This window comes from Panthera tigris, chromosome F2 (assembly GCF_018350195.1).
Source record: "Panthera tigris isolate Pti1 chromosome F2, P.tigris_Pti1_mat1.1, whole genome shotgun sequence".
Taxonomy (NCBI): Eukaryota; Metazoa; Chordata; class Mammalia; order Carnivora; family Felidae; genus Panthera; species Panthera tigris.
Window position 1 is genome coordinate 9329921 of NC_056676.1, and position 20268 is coordinate 9350188.

The window sequence follows — 20268 nt, forward strand, 5'->3', positions numbered from 1 at the left end:
TCCTCACCTAACGGAGAAGAAAGCTCCTGGGCTGAGAACCACCCAAACACCTTCCCACAACTCCACAACGGCAGTGCCGCGGCCCAAATGGGAATGAGAAACGCGGACTACTGCAAAGTCCGCTGAGACCAGAAGAAGAAAACACAACGAATGAAGGTCGAAACGTTCCAGGCTACTTGAAAATGCTCATAGATCACGCAGAATAAAACGGTAACACAATATTCTAGAGAACAAGAAAGAAAGAAAGAAAGAAAGAAAGAAAGAAAGAAAGAAAGAAAGAAAGAAAAAGAAAGAAAGAAAGAGGCAACAAAAAAACCCAAAAGAACACCATGGAACAAGGAAACAACTGAGGACAGGTAGAGAAGTAGGAACGTAGTGAAACGAAATGGGCCCTCGCGTAACGTGGGGAAGAAATTGAAAACGACAACAACAACAACAGAAACACAAGATGGCTGAAGACAGCCCTAGATGGTGGGATATACGGAAGGGCAACAGCGTGGCCCAAAATCAGAGCAGGCAAGGAGGACGGCAAAGGATAAGCGAAAACGAGAAAACTGATTAAAGGGACCAGAGGGAAGGCGACACACAGACGTCAGCGGAAGAAGAGTCAGTATATACATATTAGCAGGTCTCTGAAAAAGGGAACCAGGAGCCATGAGATAGAACCCATTGTAAAATTACGGTCCAAAAGATCATGCCTGAAAGAAAAGAGGACCGAAATGTCCACACAGAGACACACTGTGTAGATATCTGCCCAGAAAGCCAACTCTGTATCTGACATCTAGAGTTCTATTATTAGACTTCCAAGATAAAGTTCCTTGGCACTCCAGGCAAAAATACCAAGCTCCTTACAAAGGAAAGAAAATCGGATTATCGGCTTCGCTGCCAATGGGATTCAACATGCACCCACACGGATATTAATCAGTTCAATATTTTCTACCAGTAACCAAGAGAAAAGAGTGCAGCGGGGGTAAGACAGTGTCCTACTAAAATTCATGCCTGCTACGAACCTTCGAATGTGACCTCATTTGGATACAGGGTCTTTGCAGATGTAATTCAAGTCAAGGTCACACTGGATTAGAGTAGGCCCTAAATTCAATGACTGGTGTCCTTACAAAAACAGGACACACAAAACACAGACTGAGAGAATGGGAAGGAGGAGGCATGGAGTGATGGGTCTACAAACCAGGGCACCAAGGGATGTCTCGTGCCACCAGAAGCTAGAAGAGGCAAGGGAAGTCTTCAAGAGGGAGCACGGTAACGACTTGGTATCAGACTTCTGGCCCCAAAACTGCGAGAAAAGAAATTTCTGTTGTTGTAAGCCCTCAAGTTTATGGAAATTTGCTAGAGCACCCAAGGATAGAGGGCTAAACCAAAGAGTTTGGAAGTAGCTGAGTCTTTCATGTATCAAGGCTACAGGAAGAGCTTTTAACACGTTAAGAACTCAGATAATAGGAAGGACAGCTATGTGCTAGCTCTTCTGAAGTAATCCATTAGAGGATGAGCTTTAGCCAACTGAAGGAGGACTGAAGAACACTCAGCAAAAGCACTGTTGGTCAGCACTGAATAAATTTAACTGGGGATTTAAGAGGAAACCAAAGACAGGAATAAAGGATTCGGAAGAATCAAAGCGTGTAAATGATTTGTGTGTAAGAATCAAAGTGTGTAAACCAATCACAGTTGAATGGTTAGAGTCAAAGGATACCATGTAAATCTAAAGAGCTGAAGAGCAGAAAGACACAGGTCGAAAAAGCTACGACTGACTAAAATACAATGGTAGTCAAGGAGGCTAAAGGAAGCTAATTTCTTTGTTGCTCATAGGGGAGACCCAACGGACGATACCTAAGGACTACATAATGAATGGCATTTAAACAAAAAAGTTGTATACAAAGGTATTTTAATAAAGAGTAGGCAACAAAAAGAACAAATTTAACTTAAAAATAATAACTGTAGGTTGAATCACACTGAATACATAAAAATCCATGAGATGTCAAGGATATTAAAAAAATAAAGGAGGGGCGCCTGGGTGGCGCAGTCGGTTAAGCGTCCGTGACTTCAGCCAGGTCACGATCTCGCGGTCCGTGAGTTCGAGCCCCGCGTCAGGCTCTGGGCTGATGGCTCGGAGCCTGGAGCCTGTTTCCGATTCTGTGTCTCCCTCTCTCTCTGACCCTCCCCCGTTCATGCTCTGTCTCTCTCTGTCCCAAAAATAAATAAAAAACGTTGAAAAAATTAAATAAATAAATAAATAAAGGAAAAATCCTGCTCTTCCTGGAAAAAATAACATCTGTTTCCGCTGGAGGTCGTTTTTACCCGAAGTCCTTACTCAGAAATTGGTAAAGAAAAAGAAGTTAACTATGTATTTTGTCTTTCTAGTAGGAACTACATTTCAGGATCAACAATTCCAGTTGATGAAATTGCTCTACACACGAATTTTAGTTTTGAAAACAGTTTTTTTGAAAAAACACACAGAATTAGAAAATTCCATTTTACATCTTTAACAGATCTTTTTTTAAAAATGTTTATTTATATTTGAGAGAGACAGACAGAGATGTGAGCGGGGGAGGGGCAGAGAGAGAGAGAGAGAGAGAGAGAGAGAGAGAGACAGAATCTGAAGCAGGCTCTGAGCTGTCAGCACAGAGCCTGACATGGGGCTCGAACTCATGAGCTGTGACATCATGACCTGAGCCGAAGCTGGACATTTAACCAACTGAGCCACCCAGGTGGCCCACAGCTTTAATAGATCTTAAAACTATTTTGTGAAAGGCTTAACGGAATCCTGATCTCAAACGGTGCCAAAGTATTTCTCCAGACTACCTGCTGGTAGCCAGAGAATAAAAATAATTTATAGCAGATCTAGTCATGACCACTTTAAACATCTTAGCATCACTAGTAATGAGACGAGATAGGATACGTCATGTAAAATGATGCAGCAGGAAGTACATGAGGAGTATCTACAACGTATTCACAAAAATGCTAACCGTAGGCCAGTCAAGGCTTCGGATCTAATTTGCACTTTAGAAGAAAAAGAATATGAAAAATAAACAAGTTAAAGGACACCCCGAGCAAATAATCAGAGAAATCCAAAGAGCAGGACATTATGTAACAAGTAATTTGATCTCAACAAGTAATGTCACAGGGAAGAACAGGACTAGAGGTTGTTCTAGATTAAGAGAACTTAACAGGGCAACAAAAAAATGCATGTCATGAGACTGGATCTTGGTTTGAAGTAGCCAGTTGTGAAATCCACTTTAGTAACAATTGAGGGAAGGGGTGCCTTGGTGGCTCAGTTGGTTAAGCATCCGACTCTTGTTTTCAGCCCAGGTCATGATCTCACAGTCTGGTGAGTTCGAGCCCCGAAGAGGGCTCCGTGCTGACCGTGTGGACCTTGCTTGGGATTCTCTCTCTCTCTCTCTCTCTCTGCACCTCCCTTACTCATGCACACACTCTTACTCTCTCTCTCTCAAAATAAATAAAATGAAATAAAATGAAATAAAATAAAATAAAATAAAATAAAATAAAATAAAATAAGAAGAAACAACCAGGGAAAACAGGAGTATTGGATCAATTAGGGAATAAATGCTAATTTCAATGTTATATTAACAGAACTGTTACGTAGAAACATGTCCTTTTTAGAGATGCACAGTGAAGTATATAGGGATAAAATGTCATGATCCTTGTAATTTTCTTTAAAGCACATGAAAAAAAAAAAAAAGGAAGCAAACATAAAAATGTTCAACTGTTAAATCCAGAGGAAAGAGCATGTGGAAATTCAGTACAATTTATGCTTGTTTGAAATTATTCATAAAAGTTAAAAAACGAGAAAGAAGAAAAAACAAAAAAATTCTCTAAATTCTTTTTAGAAATGATCAAAAACCATGGTTCTACTAAGAAGTGAATTTACAGTGCTACATCTCTAGAGGTCAGTATTGTCTAAGAGAATAAAGACAGCATCTCTTGTTGATAGTATCAGAACAATTTAGGTAAGAATTACTAATTTAATATTTTAAAAATATACTTCATGTTACATAATCTCAATACATTCTCTTATAACACTTACACAAATTATTTCAAGCACTTTAAAAATTCCGTAGGTGCTTAAATAAATGATTGTTGGTGAAGAGGTAATCATGAAAAGGTAAAATAGCAGCTGAAAGAATGGACTCATTCTATCTGTAAGATATGAAGAAGAAAGAAAGAAAGAAAGAAAGAAAGAAAGAAAGAAAGAAAGAAAGAAAGAAAGAAAGAAAGAAAGAAAGAAAAGAAAAAAGCCCAGTGGGAGATAAAAAGTGGTTGGTACTTTGCTAACACAGACCTCAGACATTGTAACTTCTTTCTAACAGCTACAAATTTCCCCTGCGTGGATACACTACACTTACACATTTATACATTACTCTGTTAAAATACTATTCAAGTATCTGTTGCTTCTAAGAATTTCAAAGGCAATGAATTACTTCTAGCTAAGTATGATAAGGATTTGGATCAGTTTGGCTCTGACTACTGCAAGTAACAATACTATCTAGCTCCCATTAGAGTCAAGTGTAGCTAAATTCTGGTAAACATTTCATACTTGACAGTTGGTACTCTGCCAACATCAATACACAGGCTGGATCTGAAAATAACAGTCCAAAAAGAGGACACAAGCCAAACAAAGCTTCAATCCAGGAATAGCAGGTCAACCCGCACCTAATTAAGGACATATCGATTCTTCTGGAATGTCCGCTCACTGGCAGGCACCGTGTGTTCCAGCATACAGGGCAAGTCAGCTGCCTCACAGAAGAACAGGGCAGTTTACCATAACTTACAGGAACATTTTTGGAACACAACTTGTTCCTAAGTTAGAAACTTCTGGCTTTTTTATTTTAAAGGAGGTAAGACCATAGGGGGAGAGGATACATGTTCTTACAGAATAAAGATTTTTTTTTTTCATGGGCATTTTATTATTCTTATTCTCCCCTACCCCTAAAATGAACAGATGTGGAAATCAGGGCTCCAAGAATGTGAATCTATTTGCCTATCCTGTATCAACTTTCTCTGCGTTTCCTGTATAACGATTTTTACTCTCTTTGGAGCAGCGGGCTGTCTGCAGCTAAGGGTGCCATGTGACCTCTGGCCAATGAGATGAAGAAGCAGGGGGCTTCAGGCTACTGTTTCCTAACACGAAGAATATCTGGGAAGAGATCTTTCGTCCCTCTTCTTTCCTCTTTCTCCCAGCCTGGAACAGAGCCATTGTAACTGGAAGCACCCATCTCCGTGAGGCTACAAAGAGCCACCTTCTGAGAAAAGAAGCAAGAAGTCAGGTGCCTAAGAGGATCATAAAGCCACTGAAGCACCCTGCCCTTTGGCCATCTCACTACGTGAGGAAAATAAAACCTTTACTTGTTTACCTACTGTAATCAGATTTATTTTGTATGCAGCTAAATGCAACCCTAACTGATGCAGTCAGGCAATGAGGAACACTGTCAAAGGAGGAGTCCACTATACTTCAATTAAAAAAAAAAAAAAAAGTAAAAGAAAAAAAACTGAGACAGGACTTCAAAGACTTAAGCCCTGTACATCGCCTTTATATGTTTGTTTTCTCTTTTTTAAATTGGAAGTCACCGTAATTCATCTTTTATACGCTTTCCAGGGGTATTTTGAGTTTGGAATGAATGTCAATACATTTCATAAACTGTGAAAATACTAAACAAATATCAGATATTAATAAGGAGTAGTTAGCTCTTGCTGTAACACTTTGAACTACGTGGCTTTCATAAGAGCTGCTAGCGTCTTTTCTCATCTATAAAAAATGGCAATAACAACACTTTGCTTTGTCACAGAGTTATCACAAGCTTCAAATGAGAGAACTTGGGCGTATTTCAAATGGTTAAACGCTCTCCAAATATTAGGAATCGTGGAGTTGTGAAAATGGTGTGATGTACTGATTTGCGTAATATTTGTCAGGTTAACCGCTCCGCCTTGAGGAACATATCAAACTCTGAGTCCCATCTTCTCATCCGTAAGTGGGAGTATCAGTAGTAAGTGTATCCTTCCCTCATGAGTTATACTAAGTGTAGCAATACTGCTGAGTTGAGTTATGCTCCAATATCCACTCGCCCTACTTTCCCCGAAGTGACAGAATCCCTGAACTGGATGCTTGGATGCCCACCAAAAATAAAGACTACATTTCTTAGCCTCCCCTGCAGCTGGTTTCAGCTACATTTTGGTCAATGGGACGTGAGCTGAAGCGATGTGTGCAACTTATAGGTCAAACCCTGAGTGGACAATGTCCTCCACGTCTCCCTTCTGGATCCTCTGCACTGGTGGAATGTGAAAGAAGCAGGGGGCCATCCTCAGTCATGCAGAAGCGGGCAGCAAAACTGAGCACAGCAAAAACAGCAAACGAGAGCAGCCTGCATGCCCGGTCTGCCTGCATGCACGCTGTTAGAGAAGGCAGAAATCAACTATTTTGTTGAACCTCTGGCATTTTGGTGCATTTTGTTACAGAAGCCTAAATTAGCGGCCCACCCGTATCCTAACTTACTCGGTAAGGATTAAAGGAAATATGTGAAAGCAATCCACAAACCATAAGGCAATTATATAATTTATTTTAAGGCACCCTGTCGGCAGTAATGGCCTCAATCTTTTGTAGCTCATCAAACTGTCAACTGGAAAAACTATCTGAATTATGAAAAGAAGATAAAAAGTCAAACACCACAAAGCAGATGTGGTCTTGAAACGCAGAGCCAACACTCAAGTATATGTTCAGCCTATCTCAGAGCAGCTGGAATTTGGGACACAAGGTTATTCTGCAAAGCAAATAAATGTTAAGAGTCATCAAAAATTAACCTTGTCTCCATTTCTGTCCACTTGAGAGCCAGCTTTTTTTTAAATGTTTTTTTTTTAACGTTTATTTATTTTTGAAACAAGAATAGACAGAGCATGAATGGGGGAGGGGCAGAGAGAGAGGGAGACACAGAATCGGAAGCAGGCTCCAGGCTCTGAGCTGTCGGCACAGAGCCCGACGCGGGGCTCGAACCCACGGACCGCGAGATCGTGACCTGAGCCGAAGTCGGCCGCTCAACCGACGGAGCCACCCAGGCGCCCCAAGAGAGAGCCAGCTTCTGTAGGCAGTGGCAGCCACACCACCAACATGCAGCGGACAAGGCCAGAGTAACCGACAGCGCTGTATGGGCTGTCGCCACGAATCACCACAAACATGGCGGCTTACGAGGAAAGAAACGTATTTTCTCACAGGCCGAAGGGCTCAATGGTCAAAATCAAGATACTGGTAGGGTTGAGTCCTTCTGGAAACTCTACGGGAGGATCCATTTCATGCCTCTCTCCTAGCTTCCACCATCTCTGTGCCTTCGCCATCCCATCCTCTTATCACGTGCGTCTCTGTAACCTCAGTTTCTTATAAGGACACTCTCACTGATTTAAGGGCCTACCCTAATCCAGGATGACCTCATCCCGATACCTTAATTACACCTATGAAGACCTGACTTCCACATAAGGTAGATTCTACGATTCTGATGTAATGGCTTTATGTTCCCCAAAAGGTATGTTCAAGCCCTAATCCCCACCCAGCATAGCAGAATCTGACCTTATTGGAAATGGGGTTACTGTGGATGTAATCAGCTAAGATGAGGTCATGCCCGGGGAGGTGGACTCTTAATCCAATATGGTGTCTTTGTAAGAAGAGAAGCCACACAGAGCCACGGATACACAGGCAGAATACTGTGGAAAGATGAAGGCAGAGACTGCAGTGATGTGTTCAGAAGCCAAGGAACACCATGGACCGTTGTCAAACTAGTAGAAACTAAGAGAAAAACATGGAAGAATTCCCCCTCCAGGTTTCAGAAAGAGCATTTCTCTGCCAAAACACTGATTTTAAACTTCCACGCCTCCAAAAACTGTGTTGGACTATATATCTGTTGTTCAAAGACAGTCTGTGGGGTTTTTGTGTTTTTGTTTTTATGGCAACCACAAAAAACTAACACAGGAGTGAAAATGAATTGGAAAGGGGCATTATTCGACCCACTACACTTGGTCAATGCTGGCGCTGGCAAAATGGATACTGTCACCATCAGGAACCTCATCAGAGTGGAGCCAAAAGGACTCTTGATGGGAACTACCGATTCAAAGTATGAGGAGTCCCTTCAGACTGTCAAGGATACCGCTGACACCACTAACTGTCACCCTCAACTTGTACATCATGACAACTCATGGTGTCTTTCTGGACTTGTAACTACAGTCCACGCTATCACTGCTATTCCTAAGACCGTGGCTAGTCTCTCTAGCAAACCATAGCATAATGGCTGTGTCCATTATGTGCCGCAGCCCACTGGCACTTGCAAGGCTCTGGGCGAGGTCATCCCGAGCTGCACGGAAAGCTCTTTGGCACGGTCCTCCACGCTCCCAACTCCCAATGTGACCATCACAGATCTGATCTGCCTTCTGCACAAAGCTGACAGACACGACCACATCAAGACGGTGGGAGAGCCAAGGGTCCAATGGAGCTCTGAATGGTGTCCAGGGACACGAGGATTAGCCTGATTAGTAAGACTGTCACCACGACACCATCCATTTTTGATGCCGAGGTTGCCAGGTCGCCATTGCCCTTAACCACCACGGTTTCCTGACATGACAACAGATTTGGCTAAGGCCACTGGGTGGTGGATCTCAGAACCCACATGGAATCCAATGTATATGAGCCCTGGGCCTTAGCCCAAGCCACAGCACAAGAGAAACAGAGAGGAACACAGCGTGTGCCCAACTGGATTCCTCAACGCTCTCCATCTCTCATGGTCATTCACGGTTTCTGTCCTCTAAAGAGAGTTTAGAAAGCTCTGCCTCATTACGTGTTATCGTTACCAACACCAAATCCCCACTGTATCCAATGAAAGGGTGAGGTACGGTGGGGACTGACCTCAATAATTACTGAGCGACAGTTGCGATTCTGATAAGACAGTAAGTACTACAGACACATGATTTAGTAACGTTAACTCTTGAGAGCTCTAGTGTATCTCTTACCTGTGTATTCAGAAAATGGCTTATGTATTACTCCTAGCACAGGTTTACCGTTCACAGCCACACACACCATAGTAGTGACATACTTTCGAAGATCCTCTAGGAGAAAAAAAAAACACAGAAAACAAAAAACCCCAATAACATACGTTATTATTAAAGTAAGTAATTTTAAACTTTAGTTTTAAATTTGAAAATCAAGTTAAATACTTAGAACAGTCCCTGCACAAGAGAGGCGCTCACATTTATTATCACTATTATATAATCAGGCCAATCTCAGTTTAGGAAAAGTATTTATTAAAAAATCCCTCAATATTCTGTATTTCTACTACCTACTTCCGCAAAACATTTTCTAATTTCAGTTGTTGTTAGACACCTTCCTCTTCTTCCTCCTGTTCTCCAAATAGTTACCTACTGAGTGTCTATTATGGGTCAATCAAGGTCAGTGCTTAAGGACTAGAATACAAAGATGAAAAAGTAGAAGGCCCCACATTCAAAGAACTTATCATCTAGAAGGAGGGCACATAGGTAAGCAATTACCTTTACTATATACACCAACAGCGCAGAGAAAAAGCAAGCATTGGATATCTCAGTGTAAGAAACAAGGCAAGGGAGAGGATCCACAGAAATGAAATCTGAGCTAGGCCTAGGTAACAATACAAACAAACAAAAAAGAAAATGCGGTGGGGGCAGTAATTCTCCATGTTGCTACTTACTTATCCCTGGATGCCTACAACTTACTATGCTGAATTCTAAAGATAAATGTATATGCAATAAACCCTCGATTCCTCAAATCACGAGTAAGTATTATATTCTGGCTACATAAATAAATACCTGAATAATGTACACCTCGATATATAATAACTCAGTATGTAAGCAAACACCTCAAGAAACAGGTGTCCAACAGGAACCATTTTGTTGTTGCGACTGATAAAAATGTCCTTTCACTGAAGGATCAGTGAGTGATATAGTGAATCACGACCCCTAATAGGGAGTATGCCATAATATAGTGGTTTTGGGGGAGAAAAAGGTTGAGAACACCTGGGTCCATCCAAAGGTTTCACACCACACTGCATGAATCCAGCTCTCTGTCTTAAAACCTAATTGGAAAGGCTTGCGCCAAACTGGTAAAGTATTTACCCACCAGGTATATACCACCCGTCTTTGTTCTGATTCTCCAGTATATAATGGCAATCTGAAGTCTGAAATGAATTTTCATGTGAAGTCACCTGTATATTCCTGCGTAGCATCCAGTGGATCGATCCAGACAGTAACGCTTTCTGCTGGTACCTCCTTAGGGGTGGCGATTTCCTTCAGGATGTCCTCAGGAATCTTACGGTCCCATATGATAACCTCCTGATCAGCTGCATCTACATGTTCCTCAGTATTTATCTGCACCAAAAATAGATGACAGCTAAAACATTTAAAAAGAAGAAATAAGAAATACCCCCTCAGAAAACATGAGAGAGAGAAACTTTTCAGACCGAATCGCATCCACTGGAAGTCGGTAAATCCGTATGTTTATTTTGAAGCATTTCGTTACAAAACGGAAAAATATAAAAAATTCCAGCAACATCTTGCCTTCAAGTACTATTTATTTAACTTAATATTCAAGTTTAGTTTACTGCCTCAGAGAATCCAAATATAGAGAAATATAGAGAAATTAATCATCAAAGAAACAAGCTATTTAAAGCTTAATGATATTTATAAAAAACAACAGATCTAAAGCGTGAAAACAGATTGGCAATATTATGGAACACTGAACTGAACGCGGTAACTATAAGGAGGAGAAAAGTGACAATGGACTTGAAAGAAATATGCTTTAGAACAGATAATTCATGAATGCTAAGAGTCACAATGTCCTAGAAAAGTAATCATCTAAAATATAGCTTTGATCAATAGAAAAAAGAAACCGGGAAATAATGAAAACAGATAATAAGCTAGCATATTATAAAATATAAACAAGGCTGAAATGAGTAATCCAGACAGACAAAAAAGAGCCTTCTCTTCACTATACCAAAGGTAAGTCACAGGATAAAATGCTAAAGTCAAATTTTCTGTTTTTATTTACTAGGACACAAAATTAAAATATAAAATAAACCTGACTTCTATAAAAACGTAAAGGTATAGGGGAGTAGAGAAACACTGCTTTCAACAGTAAGCTTCTTAATGAATACTTAAAACATACTCTGCTTTGTAAAACAATGATTTAAATTAATGTATTACAGGGCCGCCTGGATGGCTCCGTTGGTTAAACGTCCGACTTTGGCTCAGGCCGTTATCTCGAGGTTGGTGAGTTCAAGCTCTGCATCTGGCTCTGTGCTGACAGCTCAGAGCCTGCAGCCTGCTTTGGATTCTGTGTCTCCCTCTCTCTCTGCCCTTCCCCTGCTCACGCTCTGTCTCTCTTTCTCTCTCAAAAATAAACAAATGCTTAAAAAATTAAAATTAATTAATATATTACATTTATATTTACTTTTGTAAATAATGACACACCTAAACGAGGCAAACTGAAGAACTGACTGCATTTTAAGAACTGGGTTAATAACGGACTGTCAACTTTATTCATGTACTACCTTATCAGAAGACTTCCTCTATCAAATCATAACATCCACATGCAAGAAAAATGTCTCCAAAATGTGAATTTCCAGTAGGGATTAAGACTGAAGCGAGGCAGGCTTTTGGGTACTGTGCTTTCTGACAAGCTCCCTTTCCACAGCAGATCACTGTGTTTGTGCAGCACGTAATGGCACGCCCAGACCCCATACCACAGTGTCAGAGTGACGATAACACTGACAACTACGTAAGTAAACAGTCACACACGATAAAAACCCTACAAATACCAGCAATCTCTGGAAAGTGCCTGAACTATCCCAAATTGTCGCAGAGAAAGTTAAAAACTGTAATATTACAGAAAGATAGAGCCACTTAAATAAAAAAAAAATATTTTTAATATAGTGTAAACATCCAATTCATCCATTCACTTATCCCTTTAGTGATTCAGCAAATTTTACTGATTGCCTACTACATGCCAGGCAGTTCCCAGAACCGATGTACAACAGTGATCAACTTGAGACAAAAATCTCTGCCCCTGTGCCCCTTAGATTCTAGGGAGTTAAACAATGCACAAATGAGTGAAACAGGTGATATGCTGAATAGTGATAACAAGGAGATCTAAAATATAGCAGAGAAGCACCGGAAGCATGTTGTAGGAGAGCAGAAGGGTTACTGTTTAAGATAGGGTGGCCGGGATTTTTCATACTAGCCTAAAATTACAAACTACCAAGTGTCCATCAACTGATGAATGGATAAACAAAATGCGGTACATCCATACAGTGGGATGCTATTCAGCCATAAAAAGAAATGAGATACAATTCATACTATAGCAAGGGTGAACCCCCAAAACATTATGTTAAGTGAAATAAGAAACAAGAGACCACATACTGGATGATTCCATTTAATGTGAAATGTCTGTAACATGCAAATCTATGGAGACAGTAGATCCGTGGTTGCCTGGGGTAGGGGTGGGAACACAGATGAGTGGTAATTGGGCACAGGGATATTAGTAGGGTGATGAAAACGTAACACTGATTAATGACAATGGTTGTACAGCTCGGCAAATCTAGTAAAAACTAGTGAACTGGATATCTGCAATGGGCAAATGATACTGATATGTAAAATCACGCTGCAATAAAGTTGTTTGTTTTCGAAGACAGGGTAGCTAAGGCAAAGGCGGTGTTAGAGTGAAGATTTAAAGGAAGTGAGCCTCGCCAGGCATCTGAAGTTACATCCTTCCAGCCCACGGAGTAACAAATGCAAAGGCGGGAGGTGGGAGCGTGCTGGTATTTTCAGAGCAAGGAGGCAAGTGCGGCCAGAGCAGAGTGAGCCCGGAGGAAGGAGCCAGAGATAAGGGTGGCAACGGAAACCTGATGGTGAAGGACTCAGCCGGCACCTCACCGAATCAAGCTGCCCTCCATCATAACCTCTGCGAACAGCGTGCACGGCGTCCTAGCCGTTGCAGAACGCTAAGGGAGGGTGGCGAGCGTAGAGAGGCAAAGGGATAGAAAGGAAGAAGTGAAGTCATAACATGCAATTCATGACTTACTACTGAGAAAATCCAAAAGGACTTGTAGATAAATTATAGGATAACAGAACTTTCACAGCCAAGTCTCTAGGTACAAGATCGGTATTTAACAATCACTTGCATTTTTTACCAGCAACAGATACTAGCGACAGATATTAAAAAAAACAGATTTAACATAAAAACGGAAGCCATTTCAACTAACAAAAGAAGTAAATTATTTGGAAATAAATCTACCCAAGATGTGCAAAAACAGTACAGAGAAAATTAAACTGTATGAAAAAAACATTAATTACTGAAAAACGACAAAGATGTCAATTCTCCCACCAGTAAACTATAGATGTAATGAAACTCCAATCAAAATCCCTATAATTTTTTTTTCTTTCTTCTTTTTTTTTAAACCGCTTCTTGGAAAAAGAACAAGGCGTTTTGGTGACAGGGGCGGGGGAGGAAAATTATCATGGTGGGCTGACTTTCCTTACCAGTTATCAAGACTTACCTTAACGCCAGAATAATTACGACTGTGGCACTGGTGACATATTTGGCTTTTCCCTGCAGCTTCACTGAGAAAGCTATACACACATATCAAGTGTGATGGCTTGATAGGTGGTAAAACGATTACCACAATCAAGTTAACTACTGCATCTATCAGTTGTTCTGTGGTGAGAATGCCTAAGATCTAGTTAAGATCTACTAAAATACAGTATTATTAACCACAGTCATCTTCCTACATATTTGAACCTCAGAACCTACTCATCGTGGTCATAACCACCAGTTTACACCCTCAGACCGACACCTCCTCTCTTCCCTCATTCCCTAGACTCTGGCAATCACCATTCTACTCACTGTTTCTAGGAGCTCAACATTTGTTTGGATTTTTTTTTAATGGCAGAATAACATTCCAGTGTGTGTGTGTGTGTGTGTGTGTGTGTGTGTGTGTGTGTGTGTGTGTCTATACTGATCCATCCATCAGTACTTATCCATCATTTCTGTATTTTGGCTATTGTAACTATTGCCACAATGAACACAGGAGTACAAACATCTCAAGATACTAATTTCATTTAGATATATATCCAGAAGTGGGATTGCTAGATCATATGGTAGTTCTATTTTTAATTTCTTGAGGAACCTCCATAGTATTTCCATAATGGCTGTACCAATTTACATTCCCACCAATGGTATAAAAGGGCTCTCAGAATTTTCTCCACATGCTTGCTAACATTTACCTCTTGTCTATTTGATAATAGGCACCCTAACAGGTGAGGTAACATTTCAATTGTGGTTTTGATGTGTACTTCCCTGATGATTACTGATGTTGAACAACTTGTCATATAACTGACAGTAACTTGTAGGTCTTCTTGGGGAAATATGTATTCAGGTCCTTTGTCCATTTTTAAACTGGATTACTTATTCTTTTGCTATTGAGTTGAACGCGTTCCTTATAGATTTTGGACTTTAGACCCTTATCAAAATACATGGTTTACAAATATTTTCTGCCATTCCATAGGTTGCCTTTTCCTTTAGTCGTTTCCTTTGCTGTGCACAGCTTTTAAACTTGATGTCATTTTCCTTGTTCATTTTTGCTTTTGATTTCTGTACTTTTAGTGTCTTTTCTAAAAAATCATTGCTCAGACCAGTATCAAAGAGCTTTATATCTCAGGTGTTGCACTGAAATCTTGTATGCATTTTGAGTTAGTTTCTGATGAGTGAGTGAAGACAGGGGTCCACTTTTATTCTTTTGCATATAGATAGCCAGCTTTCCCAGCACCTTTATTGAGGAAGCTATCTTTTCCCAGCGGTATGCTCTTGACGCTTTGCCAAAGATGAGTTAAATGTACACGTGGGGATTTATTTCTCTATTCTATTCCTTTGGTTTACATGTACGTTTTATGCCACTACCACACTGTTTTGATTACGATCGCTTTGTAATTTGAAATCAGGAAATGGGATGCTTCCGGGTTTGTCCTTCTTGCTTAAAATTGCTTTAGCTACTTGGGTCGTTTGTGGTTCTACGTGAATTTTGGATTATTTTATCCCATTTCTTTGAAAAATGCCATTGGGATTTTGACAGGGGCTACATTAAATGTATACATTGCGTTGAGCGGTATGGGCAGTTTAACAATACTAATTCTTCCAATCCAAGACACGCAATACCTTTCTGTTTATTTGTGTCTTCAATTAGTTTCATCGGTTTTTGGTATACAGGTCTTTCACCTCCTTGGTTAAACTCACTCCTAGGTACTTTATTGTTTTTGATGCTATTGTAAATGGAATGGTCTTCTTAATTCCTCTTTCAAATAGTTCATTGTTGCTAATCTATAGAAATAATACAGGGGCGCCTGGGTGGCTTAGTCCACTGAGCGTCAGACTTCGGCTCCGGCCATGATCTCATGGTTCATGAGTTCGAGCCCCACGTTGGGCTCGCTGCTATCAGCTCAGAGCCAGCTTCGGATCCTCCATGCCCCCCCCTCCTGCCCTCCCCTGCTCATGTGGTCTCTCCAAAATAAATAACACATTTAAAAGAAAAAGAAATAATGATTTTTGTTGACTTTGTATCCTGCAACTTTATTGAAGTATTAATATTAGTTGAACAATATTTTGCTAACAATATATGAGTTTTCTTTCATAATAGCATACCATCTGCAAACAATTTTACTTTGGATGCATTTTATGTCTTTTACTTACCTAATTGCTCTGGCTAGGGCTTCCAGTACAACGTTGAATGGGAGTGCTAAGCATGGGCATCCTTGCCTTTCTGATGTTAAAAGAAAGTTGTTAGATTTTCATGATTGAGTATCATGTTAGCTGTGGGCTGGTCACATATGGCCTTTATTATGTTGAGGTATATTCCTTCTATACCTACTTGGTTGAGAGTTTTTATAATGAAAAAGTGTTGAATTCTGTCAAATGCTTTTTATATTTTTATTTTGAGATAATCACACAATTTTTGTCTTTCATTCTGTTGTGGTCTATCACATTGATTGATTTGCATATACTGAAACTATCCTTCATTCCTGGGATAAATCCCACTTGATCGTGGTGTCTGACCCTTTTAATATGCTGTTGAGTTCAGTTTTTTAGTATTTTGTTGAGGATTTTTGGATGTATGTTCATGAGGAATAATGGCCTGTAATTTTTTCTTCTTATAGTGTCCCTGCATAGCTTTGGTATCAGGGTAATGCTGGCTTCATAAAGTGAGTTTGGAAGTGTTCCATTTTCAATTTTGGGAAAGACTTTGAGAAGGATTGGTATTAATTTTTGTTTGGTAGAATTCACCAGTGAAGACATCTAGTCCCGGGATTTTGTTTATTGGGAAATTTGATTAAGGATTCAATCTCCTTACAGGTCTGTCCAGCTATTCTGTTTTCTTCATGATTCAGTCTTGGTAGGTTGTCTGTTTCTAGGAATTTATCCATTTCTTCTAAGTTACCCAATTTGTTTACCTATAACTGTAGTGATCTCTTTTGATCATTTGTATACTGTAGCAATCAGTATGTAACGTAGCGGCTGTATGCTTTCATTTCTGAATTTATAGAAGATTCGAATCGTTTTATCTTTGACTAGCCAAAGGTTTGTTAATCTTCTCTTTTCAGAAGACCAGTTCTTAGTTGAAGTGCAGTGTAAGTCCGTCATTTCCTCATTGATGATCTGTCTAGGTATCTGTCCATTGGTAAAAGTGCGGTACTGGGAGTCTCCACTACTGCTGCGGCTTTGCCGTCTGTTTCCGTCCTCAGGTTTATCATATTTGCTCAACGTACTTAGTGCTGTGATGTTGGGTGCCTATGTATTTACAGCTGTCATATCCTCTTGATGAACTGACCCTTTTATCTCATCATATAATACCTTCTTTGCCCCTTGTTAGTTTTTTTACTTAAAGTCTATATTGTCTGATGCCATTATGGCTACCCTGTCCTCTTTGGGTTTCCATTTGCACGCGATATCTTTTTCCATTCCTTCACTCTGATCCTATGCGTGTCTTTAAAGCTGAAGTGTGTCTCTTGTAGGCAGCATACAGGTGGGTCTTTTTATTTTTATTTTTTTTTAATCCATTAACTGTTTTTTGATTGGAGAATTTAGTTCACCTACATTTCAAATAATTATTAGCAAATGTGGACTTGCTAATGCCACCTTGTTAATTGCTTTCTGGCTTTTTGTAGCTTCTTTGTTCTTTTCTTACTCTGTTGCTATCTTCCTTTGTGATCTGATGATACTCCACGGTGGTATGCTTTGATTCCCTTCTCTGTATCTTTTGTCTATCAGAGGTTTTTACTTTGTGGTTATCATGAAACTTACGTATCTTATAGTTATAACAGTCGATTTTAAGTCAATAATAACTTAACTTTGATCCCATATAAACTCTTCCCTCTTTGCCTCCACCACATTTTATTTTTGATGCTGTAAGTTACATCTTTCTATACTGTGCATCCATTAACAAATTTTTGTAGCTCTATAGTTTTAAAAAAACACTCCTCTCTTAACTTTTATATTAGAGTTAAGTGTCTTGTACACCACTATTACATTAGAATATTCTGAATTTAATTCTATACTTACCAGTGAATTTTATACTTTGTTTTCATGTTACTACTTAGATCCTTTCATTTCAGCTTGAAGAACTCCCTTTAACACTTCTTATAAGGCAGTTCTGGTGGTCAGCTCCCTCTGGTTTTATTCGTCTGGGAAAATCCTGATCTAGTCTTCATTTCTGAAGGAGAGTGCTGCTAGGTAAAGTATTCTTGGTTGGCATTTTTGTTTTAACAGTTTCTTTCAGCACTCTGAACAAACATATCATCCCACTCTCTCCTGGCCTACAGGGTTTCTGATGAAATATTTGCTGATAGTCTGATGAGGGGTTCCCTTGTATCAGGTGAGTTTCTTTTCTCTTGCTGCTTTCAAATTCGGTCTTTGATTTTTGACAGTTTTATTATAATGTGTCTCAATAAAGTCCTCTTTTGAGTTGAATTTTTGGACTTATGAACTTCATGTACCTGGATGTCACATTCTCTTCTCTATTTGGGAAATTTTCAGCCACTATCATTTAAATAAACTTTCTGCCCTTTTCTCTGTCTCTCTTGGAGATTCCCAAAGTGTGAAAAGTTACACTTGATGGTCCCCCATAATGCACACAAGCTTCTCCACTCTCTTTAACTTCTGTCTCTGTTGTGTCTCCCCTTTTGTTCAAGTATTGCTTTCCTGATTTGAGTTGTCTGTGTCTCTTAAACTCACTGAGCTTCCTTAAAACAATTTTTTGAATTTGTTGACAGGCAATCTGTAGATCTCTGTTTCTGGAGGGTCAGTGACTATAAAATTATATTCCTGTGGTAATGTTGTGCTTCATTCATTCATTCATTCATTCATTTTGTATTCCTTGAAGCCCTGCATTGCTGCCTTCACATTTAAAGAAGCAGTCACCTCCTCCAGTCTTTACTGATTGACTTTGTGAGAGTTATCTTCACCTTGAGTCTGATGTGGGATTCTAAGGCTTTCTCTAACATTTTCTACAGATATGCATTCTCCACACTTCTTGTTCTCTCTTGGAGGGTAAATTCTTAAGATTATAAGCTTTATCTCAACCCCACAGAGCCAACCCAGGGACTAGGAGCCTCCCATTTGTCTTCTCTAGGGTGGTACTCTGAGATGCTCAAGTTTGTGAGCCTTTTCCCAATTCCGCAATTCTGCTGGCTTTCCGCACTTGTTTGCTGGCGATTTACAAAGGCTCAGTCTCGCTGTCTACGGGAGCACATGCTAAAATCACGCCAAGGTGGGCGAGCGGACTGGGTTTGGGCAAGACATGGAGAGTGTTGGGGGTGCCTGTGAGCCAGCTGAGGGGCCCTAATGGTGAGGACTCCCCAGCGACTCGTGGGCAGCCTTCCTGATGGGTGTCTACAAAGAGCATCCCTTCAGATGAGCCCCAGTTTATGTGTTCCCACAGCCTCTCCCAACCCCTCAGTCTTGCAGATCACTTCAGGGACATAGGTGACAAGAGACAGAAGTGGTTTCGTGGGCAGTGTCCTGCATGGCTGGCAAAGCCAGACACTCACTCACACATTCCTGTGGGTGAAATTGCAGGCTTCAGGGGGTCTCTCTTGGCACCGAGCTGTGCTATCTTGAGAGACGGTGTGGTGAAAGTGAAGTGAAAACATTTCTCTCACTCTCATCAATGTATCTATTCTTTTTTTTTTTTTTTTTTTTTTTTTTTGCCCCAATGGTGTGCTGGAACATCTCTGCTGGACTCCCAGATGCCCACAAAGGAACCCTTATCTGTGGATGACTACCCAAATCAATGTTCTGTGAGGGAATGACCGTAGAGAACTCCTATTCTACCATCTTGCAGGTATCACTTTAAAGTATTATAGCTTTAGGGCCCACATACTTAATGAGAACACAATTTAGTCTGTGTCGGATAAGGGAATGTAAGAGTAACACTAAGCAAACGCCATGGAATAAACGTAAAACAAGCAACAAATGTGCCTCCCAGAAAACACAAAGTAGTTTCTGGGTCTTGACCACCACGGCTTACAAAAATGGCAGTGCCGAGTGTGGGTAGCAACTACCGTGCCTTAGGATGAAGATTTCTGCCTAGAGTTCAAGCCAGCTTCTCCACATCGTTTCAAATGAGTATGGCCTAACAAAGTATGGGACTGCATCTAAAAACATCTTCCCTGAGAGTCAGGTTAGGAAGAAACAAACGGAGCAAGAGACCAAGAACGTCAGTCCGGTGTCCCCACCTGCTTCTGCACAACCGCTATTTGTAACCTGCTGCCACCATTACACACCCACAAACGGAATAAACCCACCGTACGACATTGTCAATGGCCTTAGAAACGGTTAAGTTTCTCTCAATTCTTTCCCACATTTCACCAGCCATTAAGTCCTGGAAATTCTACCCCCAGTTCTAAATACATGAAACTATGTATACCAAGCAAATCTTAGTTTAGGCCGCCATCTATCTCTCACTTGGATTTCCTTTTTTTTTTTTTTTTTTTTTTTAACATTTATTGATTATTGAGAGACAGAGTCAGAGCATGAGCATGGGAGGGGCACAGAGCGGAGGAGACACAGAATCCGAAGCAGGCTCCAGGTTCTGAGCTGTCAGCACAGAACCCAACACGGGGCTTGAACTCACAAACCACGAGACCATGACCTGAGTCAAAGTCGGACGCCCAACCGACTGAGCCACCCAGGCC

At 40.4% G+C, this 20268-nt stretch overlaps 1 protein-coding gene across 2 annotated transcripts in view; it reads right to left on the reverse strand.

The window, feature by feature from the left end:
- The window catches only part of BPNT2 (3'(2'), 5'-bisphosphate nucleotidase 2), a 36841-nt gene that overhangs the window by 9257 nt on the left and 7316 nt on the right, over nucleotides 1–20268 (reverse strand). For both annotated transcript variants that reach the window (XM_042972651.1, XM_042972652.1), the window contains exons 2-3: nucleotides 10236–10398; nucleotides 9013–9108 (exon numbers count right to left, since the gene is read on the reverse strand). In XM_042972651.1, the coding sequence (XP_042828585.1) occupies nucleotides 9013–9108; nucleotides 10236–10398 (259 nt within the window). The remainder of the gene's footprint in view (nucleotides 1–9012; nucleotides 9109–10235; nucleotides 10399–20268) is intronic.